We start from the raw sequence: 22748 nt of genomic DNA, 5'->3' as shown, positions 1-22748 counted from the left end.
ATAATGAACCTGGTCAGTTTGGTGAAGCTATAAATAAATCTTATATTGTATGTGAAATTTGGAATTCAATACTTGTCAGACTAAACTCATTTTTAGATTAGAGCTGATCTTACCTGTACCATCTTTGCTGCTGCTGCTACCTTGGTGTGTCCGTAGCTCCTCTGACTTGTAAAAGTCAATGCTAGCATACATATTGAGGTTTGAAGCACTCCCGCCTGAACCTCCAGCTCCTACAGAGCTCCCTGCTGCTCCTCCACCCAGCACAGAGGAAAAGATACGGACAGCAGGTGTGTGGACAGCTGCTTGCCCATCTGTAGCAGCATGGGAGCTTTCCTTGTTAGCCAGGTCCAAGTCTATGTAATTGAGGCCCTGTTCCATAGATGATGTCTGTGAAACAGATAGACTGGGTAGTCCAGGGCTGATGTATTGAGATGAGATGTCTGCTGAGCCACTGTTCCCCCAAAGCATACCATCAAAACCAAGTCGACGGCCCATAACTTGAGAGTGATCAGGGAATGCAGAGGATGTTGCAGAGCAAGGTAGAAGTGAGGAAGGAGCTTGGAACGTTTCAGAGCAATGGCGTCGACGACCTTGTGGATCTGCTCGGATTACTTTAGCCCCGTGATCTGGGTTTGGGACTTTGGCAAGTGGAAAGTCTAGTCCCAGTCCCAAACCTAGGGCTGGAACTAATGACTCAGGCTGGTCTGGCAAAGAGGCTTTTGGTGATGTAGAACTTAACGTGCTGCCTGAGTTCAGGCTAAAGGCCATCTTTGTGTAGTCACCACAGGCTGTGGGTGGGTCTCCTGGCTGTGGTACAAACACCTGCCTGCTTTTTCTAAGCCCCATCTCACTCTCTGCATCATCCTCATTTAGAACTGAAGATCTGTGCTCATCATGAGCTTTAGGGGCTGCTGCAGGCGTGACAGGAGGGGTAGGGAATGGGGGAAACCCAAGTGGTGTGAGGGAGATAGGCGAGGGGGATAGTGAGACTCCTAGCTCCATATTGACATACTCAGAAGCAGTTAATGGAGAAATGGGGGCGGAGGAGCAATGTGAGAAGGGCATAAACCCAGCAAGACAAGAGGTAGGCCTGGGTAAGTGGCGGTGGGTGTTAGGTGGAAGAGAAGCATCTTGCCGAAATCCTCCAGTTCCATTACCTCCTGCCTTTTGGCTCCTCTCACCCTTAAACTCAATGCTGACATACTCCCCTGGGCTCTTAGGCTCAGGAGGAAGGGGTGTCTCACGGACTCTGGGTAAAGTGTTGGCTTTAGAGACATCCACAAACAGGCTAAGAGGTCGGCCCCTCTGACCAGGATGCCCTTGCTTTACCCTTCCAGACCCTTGTTTTTGCTGCAAGGATCCTTGCTCAATGTTCTTTGCAGTTGCACCAGCTGCTCTTCCTGTCAATTTGACGGCCTTTTCTTCACCTTCACCCAGGCTCTCGCTGCTAGCAGAACTGGAGGAGTATGAGGATGACGAAAGGGACAGATGTCGGCCAACCGGGGGTTCCTGATGCTTGGACTTGCTATTACCAAGCCCCCTACCTCCACCCAGACCTCTACCACCATTAACCAAATGCTTCCCTCTTCCTGGCCCTTCCTCAAAGTGTGTTGAAGGATTATGTTTGTATGAGCGGGGTAGAGAATAATAAGAATATACCATCTTGGGTGGAGGCTGCTGAGGATGCAGGTCAGATGGAGTGTGGGGCTCAGGTGGTGGTGGGGTACTATTGGCAGAGCGGGCACTTATAGGTGACATATTCATGTAGTCACTGCCAGTTCGGCTGTCGGCACTGCTACTGCCAACCCAGGCAGTAGGGACCCCTCGTTGGTCTGGTGAACAGCTACTATTGGGAGACATCATCATGTAGCCATCTGTACCAGAAGGTGGTGGACGGATCTGCCGTGGGGGTGAAATGCTATTATTGGGGGTCATGGCCATATAGTCATCTGCAGACTTTGAGTCTGGATCTGAAACGGTTACTGAGAGGGAGTGAGAAAGAGATACTGGGGGAGCTGTAACTCCTGGTAACATGGACATGTAGCCATTATCTACTGCTCCATTAGCTCTTCCAATGACAGCAGGTACACTCGTTTCACTGCTACCAGCATCACCTTTAACCTCTGCAGCTATTTCCAAGTATCCTGTTTCACTTGCTGTTGCTCCAGAATCCTGCCTTGATTCAAAGGATTCTCGCCCGGTGGTGTGAGTCATAATTGCATAGGCATCCTCTTCAGCAGCTTCTTCCCCAGTTCGACGGAGTGGTGCAAGTCTCTCTAAGGCCATGGGTGGGAGGGAGGCCCGCTTGCTCATTAGCCTGCGCTCTGCTTCACATTCTCTGCTAGAAGAGCGCCTCAGAACCCTCCTGGTCTGTGGCAATGCATTTTGGCTTGACTGAGTTTTGGAAGCTCCTCTCTGACTCATAAGGATGTAGTTAGATGCTTCATCCCCAAGAGAATGCCCACCTGAGCTACCTGCAGACCCTGGCTGCATAGTTGGGGTTAGCAGAGAGTGCTCACCAGGGCTGGAGCCGTATTCATCCGATGATCCGTAGTCGCTAAGAGATCCAGAGACAGAGGGCTGTCTGAGAGGTATTCTACTGTACATGCTACCATTACCACTTCCAACACTGCTGTTCGTCCCGGCTCCAATTGCACAAAACTCAGATCCATGTCCTGGCCCGGAAGGCAGGCTTGGTGCAGCTGGGGTTGAGGTGGATCTCATTAGTGCATGCTGTGCCTTGACTGGGGTTTGAGCACGAACAGATGTTGATCTCAGTATAGGGGTATTGGAACATGACCCATTGGTCGTTGGACTTGAGCATGAAGCAATCCCTCCAGCTGTTGCACCACCTCCATCATCAAATTTTCCACCATCACTTGATGTTCGAGTTCGGGGGAAGCTGTGGCGAGAAGTCGGAGAAGTGTTATTACATCCTCCAGTTGTCCCTGGTGGTTCGGTCCGTGGACGTCTTGTGAATCCAACCTGGCTGGGTGGAGGATTAGGGTGATGCCGTCGAGATGGAACACTAATAGGATTTGATGCAGTGGTGCCACCTCCCACTCCTGCAGCAGCTGACTGTGACTTGCTACGTTGGCGAAACTCCTCACTCAGGGCCTTCATGGCTTCCAGCAGAGTCTCATGCATATTCTGTGCAACCACAGAATCTTCCACTTGCATCCAAAACTCTCCAGGGCCAGTTACTGCTGAACGACCCACCTCCACGAAGAAGAAGTTTTCAGAATGACCACAACGCCTCACATTCATCAGCTGGAGCACAACAGCGGCTGCATCAGAGTTTAGCTTGACAAAGTTGACTGTCTTCTCAGTCAGACAGAGCCTGTAGATGCCAACCAGGTTCTTGGCTTGGCCAAGACCTTTAGGCCAAACTTTTACTTGCCAAACCTCCTTGAAGGCAGGACCAGGGGTTGGTATTCCATAGTCTCCCCCATTTGCACTGTCACAGAGTGCTTTACCTGCAGAGAGAGAGAGAGAAACATGTCAGTATAACCTTACACAATCAGGTAAATTTAGCAATCCACCATATAAACTCAAAGTAGGCACATCTTAATATAAATTTTAAATAAACAAAAAAAAATAATGTATCATGTAAAATGTAACCAAAAGGCATTTTAGTAAATATATATACTCAATTCTAGAAATGTCTGAGTAAGCAGAAAGCTTCATCTTTTACAACTAGAAGTGGTTTGTTAACAAGTGCAAACAAGGAGGACAAAGGTCACTGATAAAGACTGAAGTCAATGGGCCATTACTAATACAACTGCAAATGAACACTTGATACTCATATGAGATGCACTGTGAGTCAACAGCCAACAGTCAATACTGCAGTGTATGCAATGTGTCCAAGGGGATAAAAAGATTAACAATCTGTGGCCTACAGAATCATGCAATTAAAGGAATAATGCAGCAAAAGAAGCCTTTTAAAATAACTAGCAGAGAAAACCAAACATGACTGTCACACTTCACTTTCGAAAAGTTCCAGCATTGGTCAATATAAATGAACATATTGTTGTCCGTATCTACAGTGTCAGAACAGTGGCATAGTCCAGCTTGAGTCATTTCCTGATCCTCTTCTCCCCACCATTTCTTGTCCTCTCTGTAACATAACTCTCAATAAATGTAGTGAAAATAAGTAGTAACTTGCAATATACTGCATGCCGGGCACACAAACAAGCTTGGTACTACACTTTCCAAATCTGCAAACTGGTAAACAAACACCCCACAGGACCCTTCTGCCCCCAAACACCACACTTATGGATCCCTTAGCGTTTTGAATATTGAACCTGTAAATATTTAAAACTGCTTGCATAGTTCATATAAGGCCATGGGTAAGTCAGAGACAGGGCAACTATTTATTGTGATGTACGGTCATAAAGACAAGGAAATATTCTATCAAATACCATACAAGCCTTTGATGGTTTTCAACACAGATACAGACACACAGTCACTGGTTGAAACTTTATGAGAAGAATGTGGTAGGCAGTGCCAACCCTTTTATAGTCCCATTGATTTTCTTTAGAAAAACCTTGACATTGAGGCCATTAGCTTGGTTAATTCTCGATTTTTCCTACTGAGAAAGCATGCTATCTTCAATATATCAACTCTCCTTTCTGCAGGCTGTTCATCTGCATGAGGTTTCCAATAAGTCTTTTGTCTGTTCTCTAAAAGGTAAGGCCTGAAACACCTGGTTAATAACAGAAAGAGTGCAAATCAGTTGACAGATTGAGAAGGTGTTCACTCATAGTAAAGGTTCTCATTCTCTCCCTCTCTATTAGTACAAGTGCTGGCAGAGTCCTACAACCAACAGCTCTGTGAAAACAGACATGATGTTCATAATCCTGTAGGAACTCGCTGTTTAAGTCTGTTTCAAATTCGATGACTTTTCTTAATCTGCTGCAGCTTGCCCCACAAAACCTGCTTGTCGAAATCATTACTCTCCGGTGTTTGCATAATATTTGCTTGTCACAAGTTTGAATAATTTTACTAACTGTATCAACACCCCACTATGATCTGGAAATAGTGGAGCTCTCATTACTATACTATGCAAAATACGCTATTTTGCATGGCGCTTGTGACGCTAAATCAGTGTCAGAGTCAGTATGTTAGTGTCCCTGCAAAAAAAGCATGTTCAAACGCTACTCGACTGCTTGTACTTATTGTTTAGATACACTTAGCTCTAGTACACACACAAAGAACACGTCATTGTACCCAGTCTCTTGCTGTGAATCTGAGAATCACAATGCTTCCAACACAGATGAAACAATTACAACCACATGCACAAAAAGCACACAGAGTACGCATAAGAAGGATCACCACTCCTCTTATGTCTGACCAACATATCCGGTACCGTTTCCAGAACATTTCTGTTGTGGTCACATAATTGCGTGTATTCTTTCTTCCGTTCTTTCACTTAAATGGAAGAATGAGCAGCTTCATTCAAAGGTGATTTGCCCCAAATGTATGCGTGTTTGATTTTATGTGTTCTAGGCCCCTCTGAATGCTTGTGCGAACTTAAGTGAGGTTGGTAGCCTGCATTAGATGAGTCAGAGACAAAGCCACACATGACTTTTTAATGACTATCCATAGGAACTCTCCCTCTCTCTGCCTGTCCTACTCTCCTGAACACTGCTTTCAAACATAGACAGTCTACATTTTAAAATGCAAGAAAATAATAGAAATTAAGAGGCTTAAAGTAACAGAAATAACCAGATGCTTTGAGTGGTTCCTAAACCATTGGTAATGGGTTTCTACATTGTTCTGTGTGATTGCAAGATGGTTATTTAGCACTGGATCAAAAAAATAAATAAATCACTCACAAGTCTCTATGATATTTACTAGATATTTGGTCCCTCCTTCAGAGGACTTTCTTTCTTGATATGAGACTAAACAAAACTCTTTAACAGCATGCTCTGTGTTTATAATCAGCACTTGCTTCAAATTTTGCACAAGCACACACCACATGAGACTGGCTGTAGTCTCTGGCCTGTACCTTTGATATTTTGAACATGCCGTCCTGATCGAATCCCTCCATTTGATATTGTGATAGATAAATCACATCAGAGCACGATCAGCATCTTAACAGCAACTGTGCCAGAATAGGTGGGAATGCATCATTATAACAGCAACTGGCTGCTGATCTCATGAGAACAGAATTTCACAGTACATCTACAATTACGAGGAGGGCCTTGCTAAACACTAGCGTGATGTCTCCAAAAAACATGGCAGCAGGGTCATACATAAATCAGAATTTTACTAAAGCTTTCATGAGACTGTGAAAGACAGGTTGTCAGGAAGTGCATATAGGGAGACCAAAAATAGCTATTATTTTCTGTGCGTGTGTATATCAAATAAAGCTGAACCTAAATGTTAAAATAGTCCTCCTAACCCAGCTTAATATGCAGAGACAACTAGCAGTCATTTCTAGGTTGAGCTTATGAGGAGTGTAATACCTCATTAGGATACCTCCCTGGAATGACTTTTTTGCAGGTTGGGATGTCAGCAAATAACTAACTAAAAACAAACTTATTTTAAAAACAAACACTTGAACTTACATCAGCGTGATAAAAACTACAGTGAATTACAGAAACCACCTTTGGAAAAAAGATATTTGAAGTGTAATTTAATTGTTTAGTTGGAGGGGGTTTATGATCTGTACTAGGACCAATCCCCGGGGGGGGGGGGGGTAAAACCGGACGATTTGGCTTCACTTTTCAGGGCTTTTGCGGCACGCTTGGTGGTAACGCATTACACGTATCGGGAGTTACGTAATCAGTTTACTTTTTTCCAAGTAACGCATTACTTTTAAATTTACAACAAAATATCTGAGTTACTTTACTGAGTTACTTTAAGTAACAGTTACTTTACTGAGTTACTTTAAGTAACAGTTACTTTACTGAGTTACTTTAAGTAACAGTTACTTTGTTTTCACATTTTTTGACTGACAGCTCTTCTGTCCACATGTTGAGAGAAATCGTGAGTAAGTGCAGAAGCGTTGTGTGTGTGAACATGATGGGTATTGTAGCTGTAGACTAAATGTGAGCATTTACTCATCTCTCACTTGCACAAAAACACATAATATTCCTCAAAATGAATAAAAACAGTAAAATGCAAAATCAGAATAATATGCAAACCTGCTATAATTAAATGTTACATTACACAAATATACTTTAACCCGTTTAATCCCACCGGTCACAAATGTGACCGCATCTTTTTTCTTATTTCTGGAAGCTCTAAGAAAGTTGTTATTGACTTTGGGCAAGAAATTCAACTTTTAAATGATAAAATAGATTGTCTTGATTAAAATCTAATAATGTCATGTGACTAGTAGTGTGAAAGGTCACATGACCAGATCAGTTTACTTCCTGCTTGCACATCTAGAAGAAGATGTTTTCCTCAGACTACTACAAAAAGTAGTATGTAAAACATCTTAATTAACAGATAGAACTATCATATTTTGTACATATATTCTTTAAAGGGTCTACTACTGATATATTTTGAGAATTATACTCCTGCATATATATTTTGCTTGTAAGACGTGCAAATTTGTTAACGGTCACAAGTATAACACTTCAATTGAAAACACAGGTATTGGCTGTTAATCCTACACTGAACGTATGCCACACCTGTGAGGTGGATGGATTATCTCGGCAAAGGAGAAGTGCTCACTAACACAGATTTAGACAGATTTGTGAACAATATTTGAGAGTAATAGGCCTTTTGTGTACATAGAAAAATGGGGGCAAAAACAAAAGTGTTGCGTTTATAATTGTGTTTAATGTAGTTAGTATCAGTATCCCAGAAACTTTCAATGTGTTGGACCTTCTAGACGTACGTGACATTTGTATTTTCTTTTTTGTTTGTTTGTTTTAATTGCTAAAATAAGAGTGTTGCGTTTTATTCTCCTGCGTCCTATTCTTCTCCGATCCAGAATTACAGCACAGCTGAAAGGTTTGTTTGAGCTATGCCTTCTACTGCACAGGTGTGAATTTGCATTTCCTTCAGCCTGAGGCTTTTTTGTCATTAAAAAACAAACAAGCAAGCCTAGCCCAGATTAGAAAAGTAACGCAGAAAAACAATGCATTTCTTTCACACAATTAGTTACTTTTTTAGGGTGTAACGCAATATTGTAATGCATTACCTTTAAAAGTAACTTTCCCCAAGACTGCACAACCGCTGACACAGATACACTCACAGAGAAACAGACACACACAGAGTTATCGCCTATGTTTATTGGCAGTGTAAGGTCTTTTCTTGCACAGGCAGGATGGATAATAACACACTGATAATTGTTTAGCACACAAACACAAATAACAAAGCGATTTAGTCTGGCAAGGTCAATGCAGCTGTGGCAGTGTATTGCACAAACCGACCCAACAAAATGACCGCTTCAGGCCACATCCATCACTTATTAGTTTAAGTCTTGATTCATTTGGGACCATGAAGAACATTTAATCCAATGTTGTGGCTCCATCTGAGCTTAAGTCTGCCGTCATCATTATACTCACTCAGTATTTTGGAGGAGGAGGCATAGCAGTGCTGGCGGTATGCGTGTTACCTTACACCAGCAGAGGGATGGAGTGGGGGGGTTCAGGGGATTTGAGGGGAACAGGAACTGTTACATAAGCGCTGTTTTGAAGCGTAGATGCAGCACAAATCGCAGCTGTCTTTAAATAAGTAAACGTATTTCCTTAAAATTCAAATAATGAACTATAGAATCAGCAAAACACTATATAAATGTTTTACAATGCAACCTAAGAATCTGAATTAACTGTTTTTTATTCAAGCGATACATAAAACATTTATAAAATATATTATTATTTATTATGCTATGCAAATGAAAGTAATGAGTCAAGAAATGAGGTAACTGTTTCATCCTGTAAACTTATTTTTAACAGCGATAGGCGTAAAACTATTATTATAGCCAGTAATGAACAATCACTTCAGCTGTTAAACTGAGATTTGTGTGCATGTGAGCACATAAGGGTTTTAAAATAAGGCCTAATTGCTGTTTTTAGGACCAAAGTTCAGTCTTGATCTTTCTTTTTCCTGGTACTTGGAAAGATAACCAGAATGAGAGTACAGAAACAGCTGTGCGTGTAAGTGTCCCACTGCCTTTTCCCTCAGCAAACAGAAGTACTCGCACATAATCTCTAGATAATGTCAAGGTGGCTTCTAAGTTATGGTATTAGTTGTGAAAATTTAGGTTATAAAATAAAAACATCTAATTCAAATAAGTTTCGGTGTAAGTTCAAGCAGCTGTTGAGGTTTTAAGTTACTTCAATATGCGTTCTTGTACGTGTAGACGACTCTTACTTGCAAGTTGACACAAATCAAAAAACGTTTTAGTAACTGTTTAGCAAAGATGTCAATTGTAAGGATGGTCTGTCAACTCTTGAGCACATTTTGTTCGTCCAATTATTACTCAACAACACTCACCAAAGGGAACACTAGTGACTTCACGAAACTATTTAACATTTACAAAAACGCTAAATAGAGCTAAAACATCTATAGAGGGGTGCCGGTTTGACGTCATAACCTGGAAGACTAATTCTCTCGAGGTTTCCTATGAGGTTTTTTAATGGGGTTTTTCAATTTATGAGTAAAATAAAGCCTGTGGTAAACATAACTTGATGATACGCTTATGTTTTGTTCTATAACGTAAACTGCACACACTCACACCCCAAACTTATCTAGTTACTTATTAGAAACATATGTTTTCAAAAATGTTTCAAAAGTCGTGTTTTCGGTATGGGTGTGCAGTTTAGTTGCAGAACAAAATGTCCAATTATTGTCAAGTTATGTTTAAATTAAGTATTTAAACAACACAACATGAATACATTATATATAAGCCATCATTTGCAATAATGAAGAGAAAGGAGAGATTATTCTGCACCAAATATCTTCCAAGGACTGAGTGATCTTGATCCAACTGGGAAGGCTCACAACTTTACAAACAACCTTCACATGGCAACCTTTAAAGTGCCCCTATTATTTTTGAATATTACCTTTTATGCAGTGTGTAATATCGCTTTTTGTGAATGTAAAAGGTCTGCAAAGTTTTAAAGATCAAAGTGCACGAAAAATACATTTATTGTCTCCTAAAAGAAGGAATCGATTCTGATCTGATGAAACGAGGCGTCGGTAATTCCAGTCTCACTTCCTGTTACAAACCTACATAACAATGTAACTCATTTGCACAATGCTAGTTTATGGTGTTCATTGGCTGCCTGTGAACAACATCTACTTTGACCCTCAAACACATGTAGTTGTAGCTGAGACTGGAAGAGTTTGGTGCGTGTTGTTCATGTCGAGAAGACGCTGTTTTCAGCGCTGAGAATCCACTGTGATGCACTTCAGAAGGACTTGATGCGGAAAAACCAATGCCATCGTTCGTATCACTGTGTATCAAGTGCTGAGGAAGATCTGGAGCTGGTAATGGGCATTTAGTTTTGGACACACGATGTAAGCTGTAGACCAAACACAACAGACTGGGCCGTCTGACCAATCAGAGCAGAGTAGCTCTCGGAAAGGAGGGGTTTAGAGAGTCTGAGTTTTCAAACGAACCGTTTTCAGACTCAGTGATGTGCAATATATGTTATTGTAGCAGACCTCCAAAACTAAAAATTAGGAACCTTTAAAATAGCATAATTGGGGCAGTTTGAAATAGTTTATCTAGTTTTACCACAACGAATTCCCAAGTGTCCCCTGTATACTCACAAACACACAATCTTTCTAAGTTCCTTTCACACATGTGTTTTCTGTTATCACAACACACACACACACACACACAAAAACACACAAATGCTGGCACTGCCACGTTAACCCAGATGAACCCTTTGCTGGTCAGCATTATCATGAAGTTTCCAGATCTGCCTGTGGTTTTCAGTTTCAGTGCCACATGGAAGCATATTAGTGGTTCTCACTCTGCCAAACTCGAGCTGGAGTGATGAAAGATGTAACAAGCGAGAGGACGAGTCTGCTGTCCACACCAGCAGCTGATGTTGGCCAATCAGCACACACTTACGCAAGCAGATTTCATTTACAAGCCAGTTCCACTCCTAGCATATAACACTGCAAAAGTTGACAGTGAAGAACATCCTGAACATCCTGAGCAAGTTCAGTTTGATAACTAATAATGCATTTGAATAATTTAATAAACTTAAACCTTTATCAAAGCATGGGGAATTATGATGATATAAATGTTTGGTTTTTAGATTTTAGACATGTTATAGCTAAGTGTTTTTGATTACATTTTGGTGCAGAAGTCAAGCCACCATTAAGAGTAAGTAATCTTCGGTGAAGATTCTTCCAATGCAGTGGAGTATTTTCCACGTGTTTAGTTGTAGCCTATAGAAGTAACTGCTACTACTAAGTCATGCGATCGTGGTGTTGTTTGTTTATATATGTTTAGCTTTTGACTTCTGCCAATTGTATTTACTCTTCAAAATTCATAAAAGTTGTGTTCATTTGTGAAGATTATCATGATGAACAAAACATGTAAGAATCATAAGCTTTTGTTAGTCACAGACCTTGTTTTCTGCAATAATCCAGAAGCCAATGGAAAAATCATTTTGGGTTTTGTCAAGTGAACCAGGGTGATCATCCCTGCACTAATCTATTGTGTAATGTTAATGCTCAGCTGTACATAAATACAAGCTTATTAAACTTGGATCCACTGTAAAAAAACTTTTTTTTCATATAGAACTCCTTTTTCTGTTTGACCAACTTTAATTGTTGTTGAGTATTGAATATATCGGGCATACTGACAAATGTCTTGAAGCTAGTTGCCTCAAGTTTTTGAGTTTTCTCAACTTTGGATTGTATGGTGTATTTTTAATGAAAATGTTATAAAACTCATGGGTGTCTACTGTCTATCATTCGCTATGAGATGGACATTGCATAAAACATTGCAATTCCGTGTAATGCCGCTAGTGGCGCAGACTCAGACTCTACAATCACATCACTTTTGTTTTATGCCTTGATATTTTAAGATGTGCTGAGAGAGAAATACTCAAACATATTAGCTTCAAAATTAATACATTATAGGGGAACATCATCCAAAATTAGTAAGACAACGTACCTGATTCAACAGTGAACCACAGGTGAGAGATTTGACTTGAGCTTGTGTAAGTTAACCGTTGGTAGCGGCGTCTCTGTATCCGTCAGGCGCGCGTAAAATAATAATATCAACGGGTTAGTAGCCTATTTGTGTTTACTACGTGTACGATTTAAACACCTTTATTAAACAACTCCAAAGCAAGCGACATTATTTAGTAGGAGTTGTTTTGTCCGCTTCCCTCACGAGCTCGTGTTCCCCCCATTAAAGCTCCGGGAGAACAAATAAGAGAGGAACTAATATTACCAACTCACAAAAAAGCAGTGAATGGTTTAATTTGCAATATTTAGATATTACAATAACGATTAAAAATCACATAGGCTATAGTTGAATATTAATCTAACATAACCCCATGTAGGCTATTTCCTCTTTGGCCTATGCATTCTAATATGGACAAACTTTGGTGTATTAAAAAATGAATTTTTTTATGCTTGTTTATTTGATGATCAATTAACCAACCTATAATATTTTGTCAACAAAAACTAGGGCTACAGTACAGTATTACACAGTAACCATGAGCAGAGAACGTGTGATAAAAGCTTAAATAATGATTATCATGATTGTTTTTCTTTTGATTCAAAAATCTGTAATTGTTATCAGCCATAAAAATCCTGACTTGACTATAAGTAAATATTTTATGTGATGCATTGGTCCAGTGAGATCAGTATATTTGCTTATTTCTGAACTGAAACTTCAGAACATCTAAACAATATTCCGATTATAATTATCCATAAAATTATTATATAACATATTTAATTTGATAACTTAATTGCTACTGTACATGGAGCTGACTATAATCGTTTGTCAGTGGTGATGTTTTTGTTTCAACTATGAGGGGACTTTGGGTTCTAATCCACCCTAATTTAACTTTATTTTAATCAACCAAAATTGGAGCTATACATCAGTGGATGTTTCATTAAAGTTTTGTGATTTTACAACTCTAAGTTCCTGATAAGAACTGCAAAGACCATTCAGCAAAACATTAAAAATAATCAATTTCCGCAGCGTTAGAAACATTTCTGCTGTGTACAGTGTGACAACAAAATCATTCATGGAAAGAGGACGGGAAGGGAGGGAAGATGGACCGTAAACGCCTACGATTAATGCCACTCTCCTGTTTACTGTGAACAAGCAATAGAAAAAATAAGCAGATTTCTGTGAAAATCGCTGCTTTGTTGTTTAAGCCAGGAGAAGTGCAGTCATTTCCCAGAAGTTGATTCGGTCTAAGTGGTGCTTTAGCTGGTGAGTGATTGCTGCCACGTCTTAATCCATTATCTTTAGACTCAGTCTAGAATTATATTTTTAAAGGGTTTGCTTTATAAATTCTGTCATACATTACTCACCCTCGTGTCGTTTCAAACCTGTAAGACTTTCGTTCATCTTTGGAACACAAACGAAATTCTTTTCGATGAAATCTGAGAGTTTTCTGTCCCTCCATTGACAGGTACGGAACTGACCCTTTGACGCTTCAAAAAGTTCATAAAGAGATCATAAAACTAATCCATAAGAATTGAGCAGTTTAGTGTTTTAAACACTTTTTATCTGAATTTTCTGAAGAGACTCGATTGCTTTATATGATGAACAGATTTCATTTAGGCATTTATTCAAATCACATTTAAACATTGATCAGCAAACTCAACTGAATATGCTTGAATGAACCTCATTGGTTCTTGCTGAAGCTCAAACGTGATGCGTAACACGAGAATGAACCTCATTGGTTCTTGCTGAAGCTCAAACGTGATGCGTAACACGAGAATGAACCTCATTGGTTCTTGCTGAAGCTCAAACGTGATGCGTAACACGAGAATGAACCTCATTGGTTCTTGCAGAAGCTCAAACGTGATGCGTAACACGAGAATGAACCTCATTGGTTCTTGCTGAAGCTCAAACGTGATGCGTAACACGAGAATGAACCTCATTGGTTCTTGCAGAAGCTCAAACATGATGCGTAACACGAGAATGAACCTCATTGGTTCTTGCAGAAGCTCAAACGTGCTGCGTAACACGAGAATGAACCTCATTGGTTCTTGCTGAAGCTCAAACGTGATGCGTAACACGAGAATGAACCTCATTGGTTCTTGCTGAAGCTCAAACGTGATGCGTAACACGAGAATGAACCTCATTGGTTCTTGCTGAAGCTCAAACGTGATGCGTAACACGAGAATGAACCTCATTGGTTCTTGCAGAAGCTCAAACGTGATGCGTAACACGAGAATGAACCTCATTGGTTCTTGCTGAAGCTCAAACGTGATGCGTAACACGAGAATGAACCTCATTGGTTCTTGCTGAAGCTCAAACGTGATGCGTAACACGAGAATGAACCTCATTGGTTCTTGCAAAAGCTCAAACGTGATGCGTAACACGAGAATGAACCTCATTGGTTCTTGCTGAAGCTCAAACGTGATGCGTAACACGAGAATGAACCTCATTGGTTCTTGCTGAAGCTCAAACGTGATGCGTAACACGAGAATGAACCTCATTGGTTCTTGCTGAAGCTCAAACGTGCTGCGCAACACGAGAATGAACCTCATTGGTTCTTGCTGAAGCTCAAACGTGCTGCGCAACACGAGAATGAACCTCATTGGTTCTTGCTGAAGCTCAAACGTGATGCGTAACACGAGAATGAACCTCATTGGTTCTTGCTGAAGCTCAAACGTGATGCGTAACACGAGAATGAACCTCATTGGTTCTTGCTGAAGCTCAAACGTGATGCGTAACACGAGAATGAACCTCATTGGTTCTTGCTGAAGCTCAAACGTGATGCGTAACACGAGAATGAACCTCATTGGTTCTTGCTGAAGCTCAAACGTGATGCGTAACACGAGAATGAACCTCATTGGTTCTTGCTGAAGCTCAAACGTGATGCGTAACACGAGAATGAACCTCATTGGTTCTTGCTGAAGCTCAAACGTGATGTGTAACACGAGAATGAACCTCATTGGTTCTTGCTGAAGCTCAAACGTGCTGCGCAACACGAGAATGAACCTCATTGGTTCTTGCTGAAGCTCAAACGTGATGCGTAACACGAGAATGAACCTCATTGGTTCTTGCTGAAGCTCAAACGTGATGCGTAACACGAGAATGAACCTCATTGGTTCTTGCTGAAGCTCAAACGTGATGCGTAACACGAGAATGAACCTCATTGGTTCTTGCTGAAGCTCAAACGTGCTGCGCAACACGAGAATGAACCTCATTGGTTCTTGCTGAAGCTCAAACGTGATGCGCAACACGAGAATGAACCTCATTGGTTCTTGCTGAAGCTCAAACGTGATGCGTAACACGAGAATGAACCTCATTGGTTCTTGCTGAAGCTCAAACGTGATGCGTAACACGAGAATGAACCTCATTGGTTCTTGCTGAAGCTCAAACGTGATGCGTAACACGAGAATGAACCTCATTGGTTCTTGCTGAAGCTCAAACGTGCTGCGCAACACGAGAATGAACCTCATTGGTTCTTGCTGAAGCTCAAACGTGATGCGTAACACGAGAATGAACCTCATTGGTTCTTGCTGAAGCTCAAACGTGATGCGTAACACGAGAATGAACCTCATTGGTTCTTGCTGAAGCTCAAACGTGATGCGTAACACGAGAATGAACCTCATTGGTTCTTGCTGAAGCTCAAACGTGATGCGTAACACGAGAATGAACCTCATTGGTTCTTGCTGAAGCTCAAACGTGATGCGTAACACGAGAATGAACCTCATTGGTTCTTGCTGAAGCTCAAACGTGATGTGTAACACGAGAATGAACCTCATTGGTTCTTGCTGAAGCTCAAACGTGCTGCGCAACACGAGAATGAACCTCATTGGTTCTTGCTGAAGCTCAAACGTGATGCGTAACACGAGAATGAACCTCATTGGTTCTTGCTGAAGCTCAAACGTGATGCGTAACACGAGAATGAACCTCATTGGTTCTTGCTGAAGCTCAAACGTGATGCGTAACACGAGAATGAACCTCATTGGTTCTTGCTGAAGCTCAAACGTGCTGCGCAACACGAGAATGAACCTCATTGGTTCTTGCTGAAGCTCAAACGTGATGCGCAACACGAGAATGAACCTCATTGGTTCTTGCTGAAGCTCAAACGTGATGCGTAACACGAGAATGAACCTCATTGGTTCTTGCTGAAGCTCAAACGTGATGCGTAACACGAGAATGAACCTCATTGGTTCTTGCTGAAGCTCAAACGTGATGCGTAACACGAGAATGAACCTCATTGGTTCTTGCTGAAGCTCAAACGTGATGCGTAACACGAGAATGAACCTCATTGGTTCTTGCTGAAGCTCAAACACTTTTTATCTGAATTTTCTGAAGAGACTCGATTGCTTTATATGATGAACAGATTTCATTTAGGCATTTATTCAAATCACATTTAAACATTGATCAGCAAACTCAACTGAATATGCTTGAATGAACCTCATTGGTTCTTGCAGAAGCTCAAACATGATGCGTAACACGAGAATGAACCTCATTGGTTCTTGGAGAAGCTCAAACGTGCTGCGTAACACGAGAATGAACCTTCTTGCTGAAGCTCAAACGTGATGCGTAACACGAGAATGAACCTCATTGGTTCTTGCTGAAGCTCAAACGTGATTCGTAACACGAGAATGAACCTCATTGGTTCTTGCTGAAGCTCAAACGTGCTGCGTAACACGAGAATGAACCTCATTGGTTCTTGCTGAAGCTCAAACGTGATGCGTAACACGAGAATGAACCTCATTGGTTCTTGCTGAAGCTCAAACGTGATTCGTAACACGAGAATGAACCTCATTGGTTCTTGCTGAAGCTCAAACGTGATGCGTAACACGAGAATGAACCTCATTGGTTCTTGCTGAAGCTCAAACGTGATGCGTAACACGAGAATGAACCTCATTGGTTCTTGCTGAAGCTCAAACGTGATGCGTAACACGAGAATGAACCTCATTGGTTCTTGCTGAAGCTCAAACGTGATGCGTAACACGAGAATGAACCTCATTGGTTCTTGCTGAAGCTCAAACGTGATGTGTAACACGAGAATGAACCACATTGGTTCTTGCTGAAGCTCAAACGTGATGCGTAACACGAGAATGAACCTCATTGGTTCTTGCTGAAGCTCAAACGTGATGCGTAACATTGAACATGCTTGAGCTTCCTTTCACCACAACTGATGTGTGAGTTGATGAATGTTTATATGTGAATAAAAGCCTACATTAAATCTGTTCATCATATAAAGCGATCGAGTCTCATAAAATCTGGACTAAACCGCTCAATTCATATGGATTAATTTTACGATCTCTTTATGAACTTTTTGAAGCATCAAAGTTAGTTGTGTAGCTGTCAATGGAGGGACAGAAAGCTCTCAGATTTCATTAAAAAAGATCTTCATTTGTGTTCTGAAGATGAACGAAAGTCTTACAGGTTTGGAACGACACGAGGGTGAGTAATTAATGACTGAATTCTCATTTTTGGGTGAACTATCCCTTTAAGAAATATCTCCCTGGCCAACTGAACCCAACAACCTTACTCTGACTTGCAGCCCTCAGATATCAACAATGAAACAAAACAATAGATTTCCTTTTCTTTCCTTTCTAAATTAAATCAGGAAACAAGAAAATTAAGTCAACAAATCGTGTGCATATGTGTGAAGGTCTGTATAATGTGGGAAAACTGGCCAAAATGGCTAATATGTTAATCCCTGAGCTATTTGTATTCGGTTCTCTGTACTTATTAGGCTTATATGTGTCATTGATTTGCAGTGTTTATCATGAATCAGCATGACTGACTGCATGAAGCTCATGAGGTCACCATCACTACTCAGGGATCCAGCTTGTGCACTTTGGAAAAGTATGGAAAGTAATTTTCAAATCTGGATAAGTTTGGAAAAAATGGGAATAAAATGGTCTTTGTCATAATTTAGTGCTTGTTGAACACAACACATTTTCATTACGCAAAACTTTTGAACTTCACTCAGACTGTACTTTGCTGTTATGGTGATCCTGCAAAATCAAACCTCTTTTACAGTATCAAATCAGAGGTGAATATATGCATGTTATGCGAATGAAAAAAAAAGCTATACCAAATATAATGCTGTAAGAACCATTTATGTTAAATATGGTCTGAAAAATCTACAGAGAGTTTTGCAAATTTAAATCTGGAAAAATTTAATAAATGTGTAGGAACTACTGTGATTAACACAAGCTTTTTTATACATTACATATATATATATTTAATGTTTATATTTTTGACAAATATATATAAACCTCCTTATTATTATTTGAAAAATATATATATATATTCATATATTTGTTTATTCATAAATAATTATAATACGCTCTAAATAAATATGTAATTAATTTCATTAATTTTCAAACATACATACTTTATATATATATATATAAAAAACATACATTGTTATATATATAACAGTGTAAATATTAATTAAGATTAACATAAATATGATTAAAATATGTATTTTAATATACATTTTCCAGCTCGCTGTCACGAATCTTCAGTCTCTATTGTGAGTCACCTTTGATAACATAAACATATGTGCTTCTTCTCATTTGCCTTTTAATAACAATGTATTAATTTAGCAGACTTTGTATCCAGAGCAACACTGAAAATAATTTTGTGTTGGATTAACTATTTCACTAAACTTCACAAATATTTACAAAGAAACGGCAACTAAAATATTGAATTAAACGCGAAATGTTCAAGTAGAAAGACTGAAATAGTATTTTCTTGTTAAACGTACTCCCGTAATCTTTGTTTTAGTTACGACTTCAAACTATTACTTTTTTTACACTTACAGTGAGCCTAATACAACCAGAAAGAGAGAAGCTGTTGCTGGGCTGGTCCTGAGAACTGCTTTATATACTGTACAGTGAGGAGCCTAATGGATATTTTCGTCACAGGCTTACATTTCAGGATCTGGTCATGTTTAAGCAGCACATACGGGGTGCATGAGGGTCAAACAGTAGGAACCTTGCAGCTGAATAAAGCCCTCTGTGATCTGCTTCATTACATCAGATTTAGCATTAAAATAGAACAAGCTCTACCGTTGGCTGTGTGTGTGTGTCCAAGATCTCAGACACAATAATTACCACCACATTAAGGAGATGAGTGAGGCTTAGGGAAGTTTAACCTTTGAGCCATGAGCCAGACTGGCATCACACACTGTACAAATACACAAACACACAGTGTTTTCCTTGAGACGGCAGTGGCGTTGTGATGTGGTGCTGTGTAAAGTAAAGAAAGATTTGTTTGATTTCACAAAGGGCATTACTGTTTCCATATAAACATTTAGTCAGAATAGGCTACATGCATGACTTTATCTTTGAAATTGACTAAACAATGTATTTAAATGAATAAAATGCCTTTTATTGAGTCATTGAGCCAGAAAGTAGCATTTGATTCTAAAAAAAATACCAGACAGCGGCTCCGGCTTGTAGAGTAAAGTGGGTTTCACCTGCAAATATTGCTCATATGAGGTGCCAATGGTGAGAAAACTAGTTCCTTCAACCTAATTTCTTCTCCCTGTTTGCAGCTGTACAAATACCGAACATTGAATATCTGCTCACAGCGGCGAGGCTGCTTGGTATTTGTTCAATTGAATTTGGCATTCGAAATCCACACGACACCAGGAATGCAGGTGAGTTTCCCAGGACCCTCCTTCTTTCACATACACACTCCTGTTCAAAGGTTTGCGGTCAGTAGGGTTTTTTGGTTATTAAAGTCTCTCATGCTCATCAAGGCTGCATTTTTTTAATAGCAAAAATACAGTGAAAACAGCAACATTGTGAAATATTATAAGAATTTGAAATGGTTTTTTATTTGACTATATTTTATAATATAAATGTAATTTATTCTTGTGATGTCAGAGATTAATTTTCAGCATCAATACTCCAGTCTTCAGTGTTTCATGATCCTTCAAAAATCATTCCAATATGAGGATTTGGTGCTCAAGATTTTTTTTTTTTAAATATTATTATCAATGTTAAAAACAGTTGTGCTGTTTAAAGGGATAATTCGCCAAAAAATAAAAATTCAGTCATTAATTACTCACCCTCATGTTGTTACAAACCTGTAAGACTTTCGTTCATCTTCAGAACACAAAAAGATCATAAAACTATTTCATATGAATTGAGCGGTTTAGTCCAAATTTTCAGACGAGACTCGATCGCTTTATATGATGAACAGATTGAATTTAGGCTTTGTTTTTTAAAGATAAACGAAAGTCTTGCATGCTTGGAACGACATGAGGGTGAGTAAAGGATTAAATTTTTTAATTTTTGAGTGAACCATCCCTTTCATATTTGTATGGAAAACATGAAAAAAATGTCAGGATTCTTTGAAAAAGTTCAAAAGAACAGCATAAATGTCTTTACTGACACTTTTGATTAATTGAATGCATTCTTTCTGAAAAAAAAAATATCGTTTAAATCGTTTTTTTACTTACTGAACCCAAACTTTTGCACAATAATGTACGTTTATTTGGCTCATCTGATAAACACTCCTCCAAACATTTTCTCTATTTGAAAAAATAGTTAACAGCAACTTTTTTTAGCTTTGTTTTTGCAAACATGTTTTGTTAAGTTCAGCCCCGAACCAAATTGTTCAGCATTGTTCTTCGCTGTTTTCTAAACTTTCCACTGTTGATGCTTCTAATGACTGTGGTCTAGCCTATGTTCAGATGTGGTTAGTCATGAATATACTGACCAAATAGACAGCTGAAAGTCCAAAATCTTAGTCAAAGGGAAAATATTCAACTGTTTGCCCCACTTAACTCCCTACCCACAGTGCAATGGGTGATCAGGGTGCAAATTCTTGTGCTTGCCAGTAAATATCCCAGATCATGATTATTTACCAGTTAAGGCGAGACACTACAGGTGAATAGGGAATTTTTTTTAACTAGCAGATATCACCATGAAACTTTTCCAGTTGATTACCTACATTAAGATGAGAAAAAAATGTATTACAAGTTTTCTGTAATTTAATGTTTAAATATGCAAATTAGGCATTATCTAATTAAATATGCGCTAATTTGCATATATTTAAAAAAATGAAATCTGAGTATTGGATAGAGCCAGGTTCAAAATTCTTTCTTCATTGTGTTCACATATTAGATGGGGGAAAAGTTACAGAGGGATTTATGGATATCTACTTTTGTTATCCTATAAATCAGAATATACTGTCAATAGCCTTAAAAAATTATTTTTGCCATGTTTTTTGGAATAAAATGTTATATAAATCGGGCTAGGAATAATATATTTACAAATCCCTCTGTAAATGTCTTCATAATATAACTAGGTACAAGACTGGAAAGTTTGGTGTGTATAGGTGCTACAGAAGTGGAGATTTCAGACTTGGAGTATGAGAGTAAAGTCATTTGGAGAAAACGGGCTTTAAAGATTTAGCATCAGCCAATGAGATTGCGCATTTGCGCCCTTTTACTTTCACAATTGGTTGCTGATAAAAAGGAAATGACCATATTTGGATCCGACAACATTGTACAAGAGAGAGAGAGCTGTAGTAGTGAAGTGTAGTAAAATAAAGACCTAAATGTGTATTTCGGACTTTTTTTCACCACAAGTCTGAAAGAAGACATGTTTTTGAAGACAAATATCCCGAAATCTCAAAATTGACCAGTGAAAAAAAATATGTTTTTGCCTGCCGTGTCTCGCCTTAAATCTCAGTTGTATGCATTCATCAAAACACCGTTTTTAAAAGCCATATAATTTAATAAACAGAATACACAGTGCGTTTGCAAGTCAAGTTAAGTCAATATGTTGAGATAACTAACACTGATTCATGCAAGTGAATGATTGAATAAATCAGTATGAAAGAAAACAAATGTTTGAAGGACCAGGCTATAGAGACAAACCCCAGACTCGATGAATAGCATATGAATGAATCAAAGCGGATGAAAGCGGCCACTGAAATTTCATCCCCAGTGTAATTTGAACGGAGGGGGGGGGGTTTACCGTTGGACAGATTCCCAATCATCATGCCTAGTAATGTCTGTAAAGAATATGGACAGGGAGTAAATGCATTAAGATGTGTAAAAGTGAGTACGGAAAACATTCCCACAGGTCATTTAGCAGTTGTCATGCCCATCAACAGGTCAAGCGCAGCAGAGAGCAAGTATAGAGGTAAGACAGATGTCAAAATGTTTTAACAGCCAATCAGTAGACTGGTTTGTTTAGCTTGTTAAGTTTGGGGGTTTATGGACGACAACTGGAGGGCCGTCTCTATAGCCTGAGTGCCTGAACCTCACATCTTGTTACGGCGTCATCTCCTTTACACCTTTCATCCCTGCCTTAACACACACACACACATATTCTGTCACTGTCTTTATCCCATGTAAATTCAACAAGGCTTTGCATTGCATTCAGAGTAAATATGTGAAATTCCATCCTTTGGTTGCAAACAAAACCTTTTCAGTATCTGCACGTTTCTGTGTAATATGAGATATTATAGCACATATGGTATGGCATATGGTTGGTGCGTTCATTATGCTCTCATTATGTAATGCAGTAATAGCACCTTGGACTCTTGATATTGGTTTGCAAGGGTTGCGTCACATGTTGGGTTTGTTAGTTGTATCTCCTGGAGCCAAGGAACATGCGGGGCTGTG

The 22748-nt window shown here is 39.6% G+C and overlaps 1 protein-coding gene across 1 annotated transcript in view; it reads right to left on the bottom strand.

Annotated features, from left to right (window-relative positions):
- si:ch73-335l21.1 (insulin receptor substrate 1-B) overlaps positions 1-22748 on the bottom strand; it is a 55932-nt gene that overhangs the window by 30252 nt on the left and 2932 nt on the right. Inside the window, exon 2 of the mRNA XM_056259339.1 lies at positions 114-3476. Coding sequence (XP_056115314.1) covers positions 114-3476 — 3363 coding nt within the window. The remainder of the gene's footprint in view (positions 1-113; positions 3477-22748) is intronic.

Source organism: Rhinichthys klamathensis, unplaced genomic scaffold (genome assembly GCF_029890125.1).
Source record: "Rhinichthys klamathensis goyatoka isolate OS25496 unplaced genomic scaffold, OSU_Roscu_1.1 h1tg000165l_1, whole genome shotgun sequence".
NCBI classification, from domain to species: Eukaryota; Metazoa; Chordata; class Actinopteri; order Cypriniformes; family Leuciscidae; genus Rhinichthys; species Rhinichthys klamathensis.
Note: the sequence above shows the minus strand (reverse complement) of the source record. Positions and strands in the feature narration are given on the sequence as shown.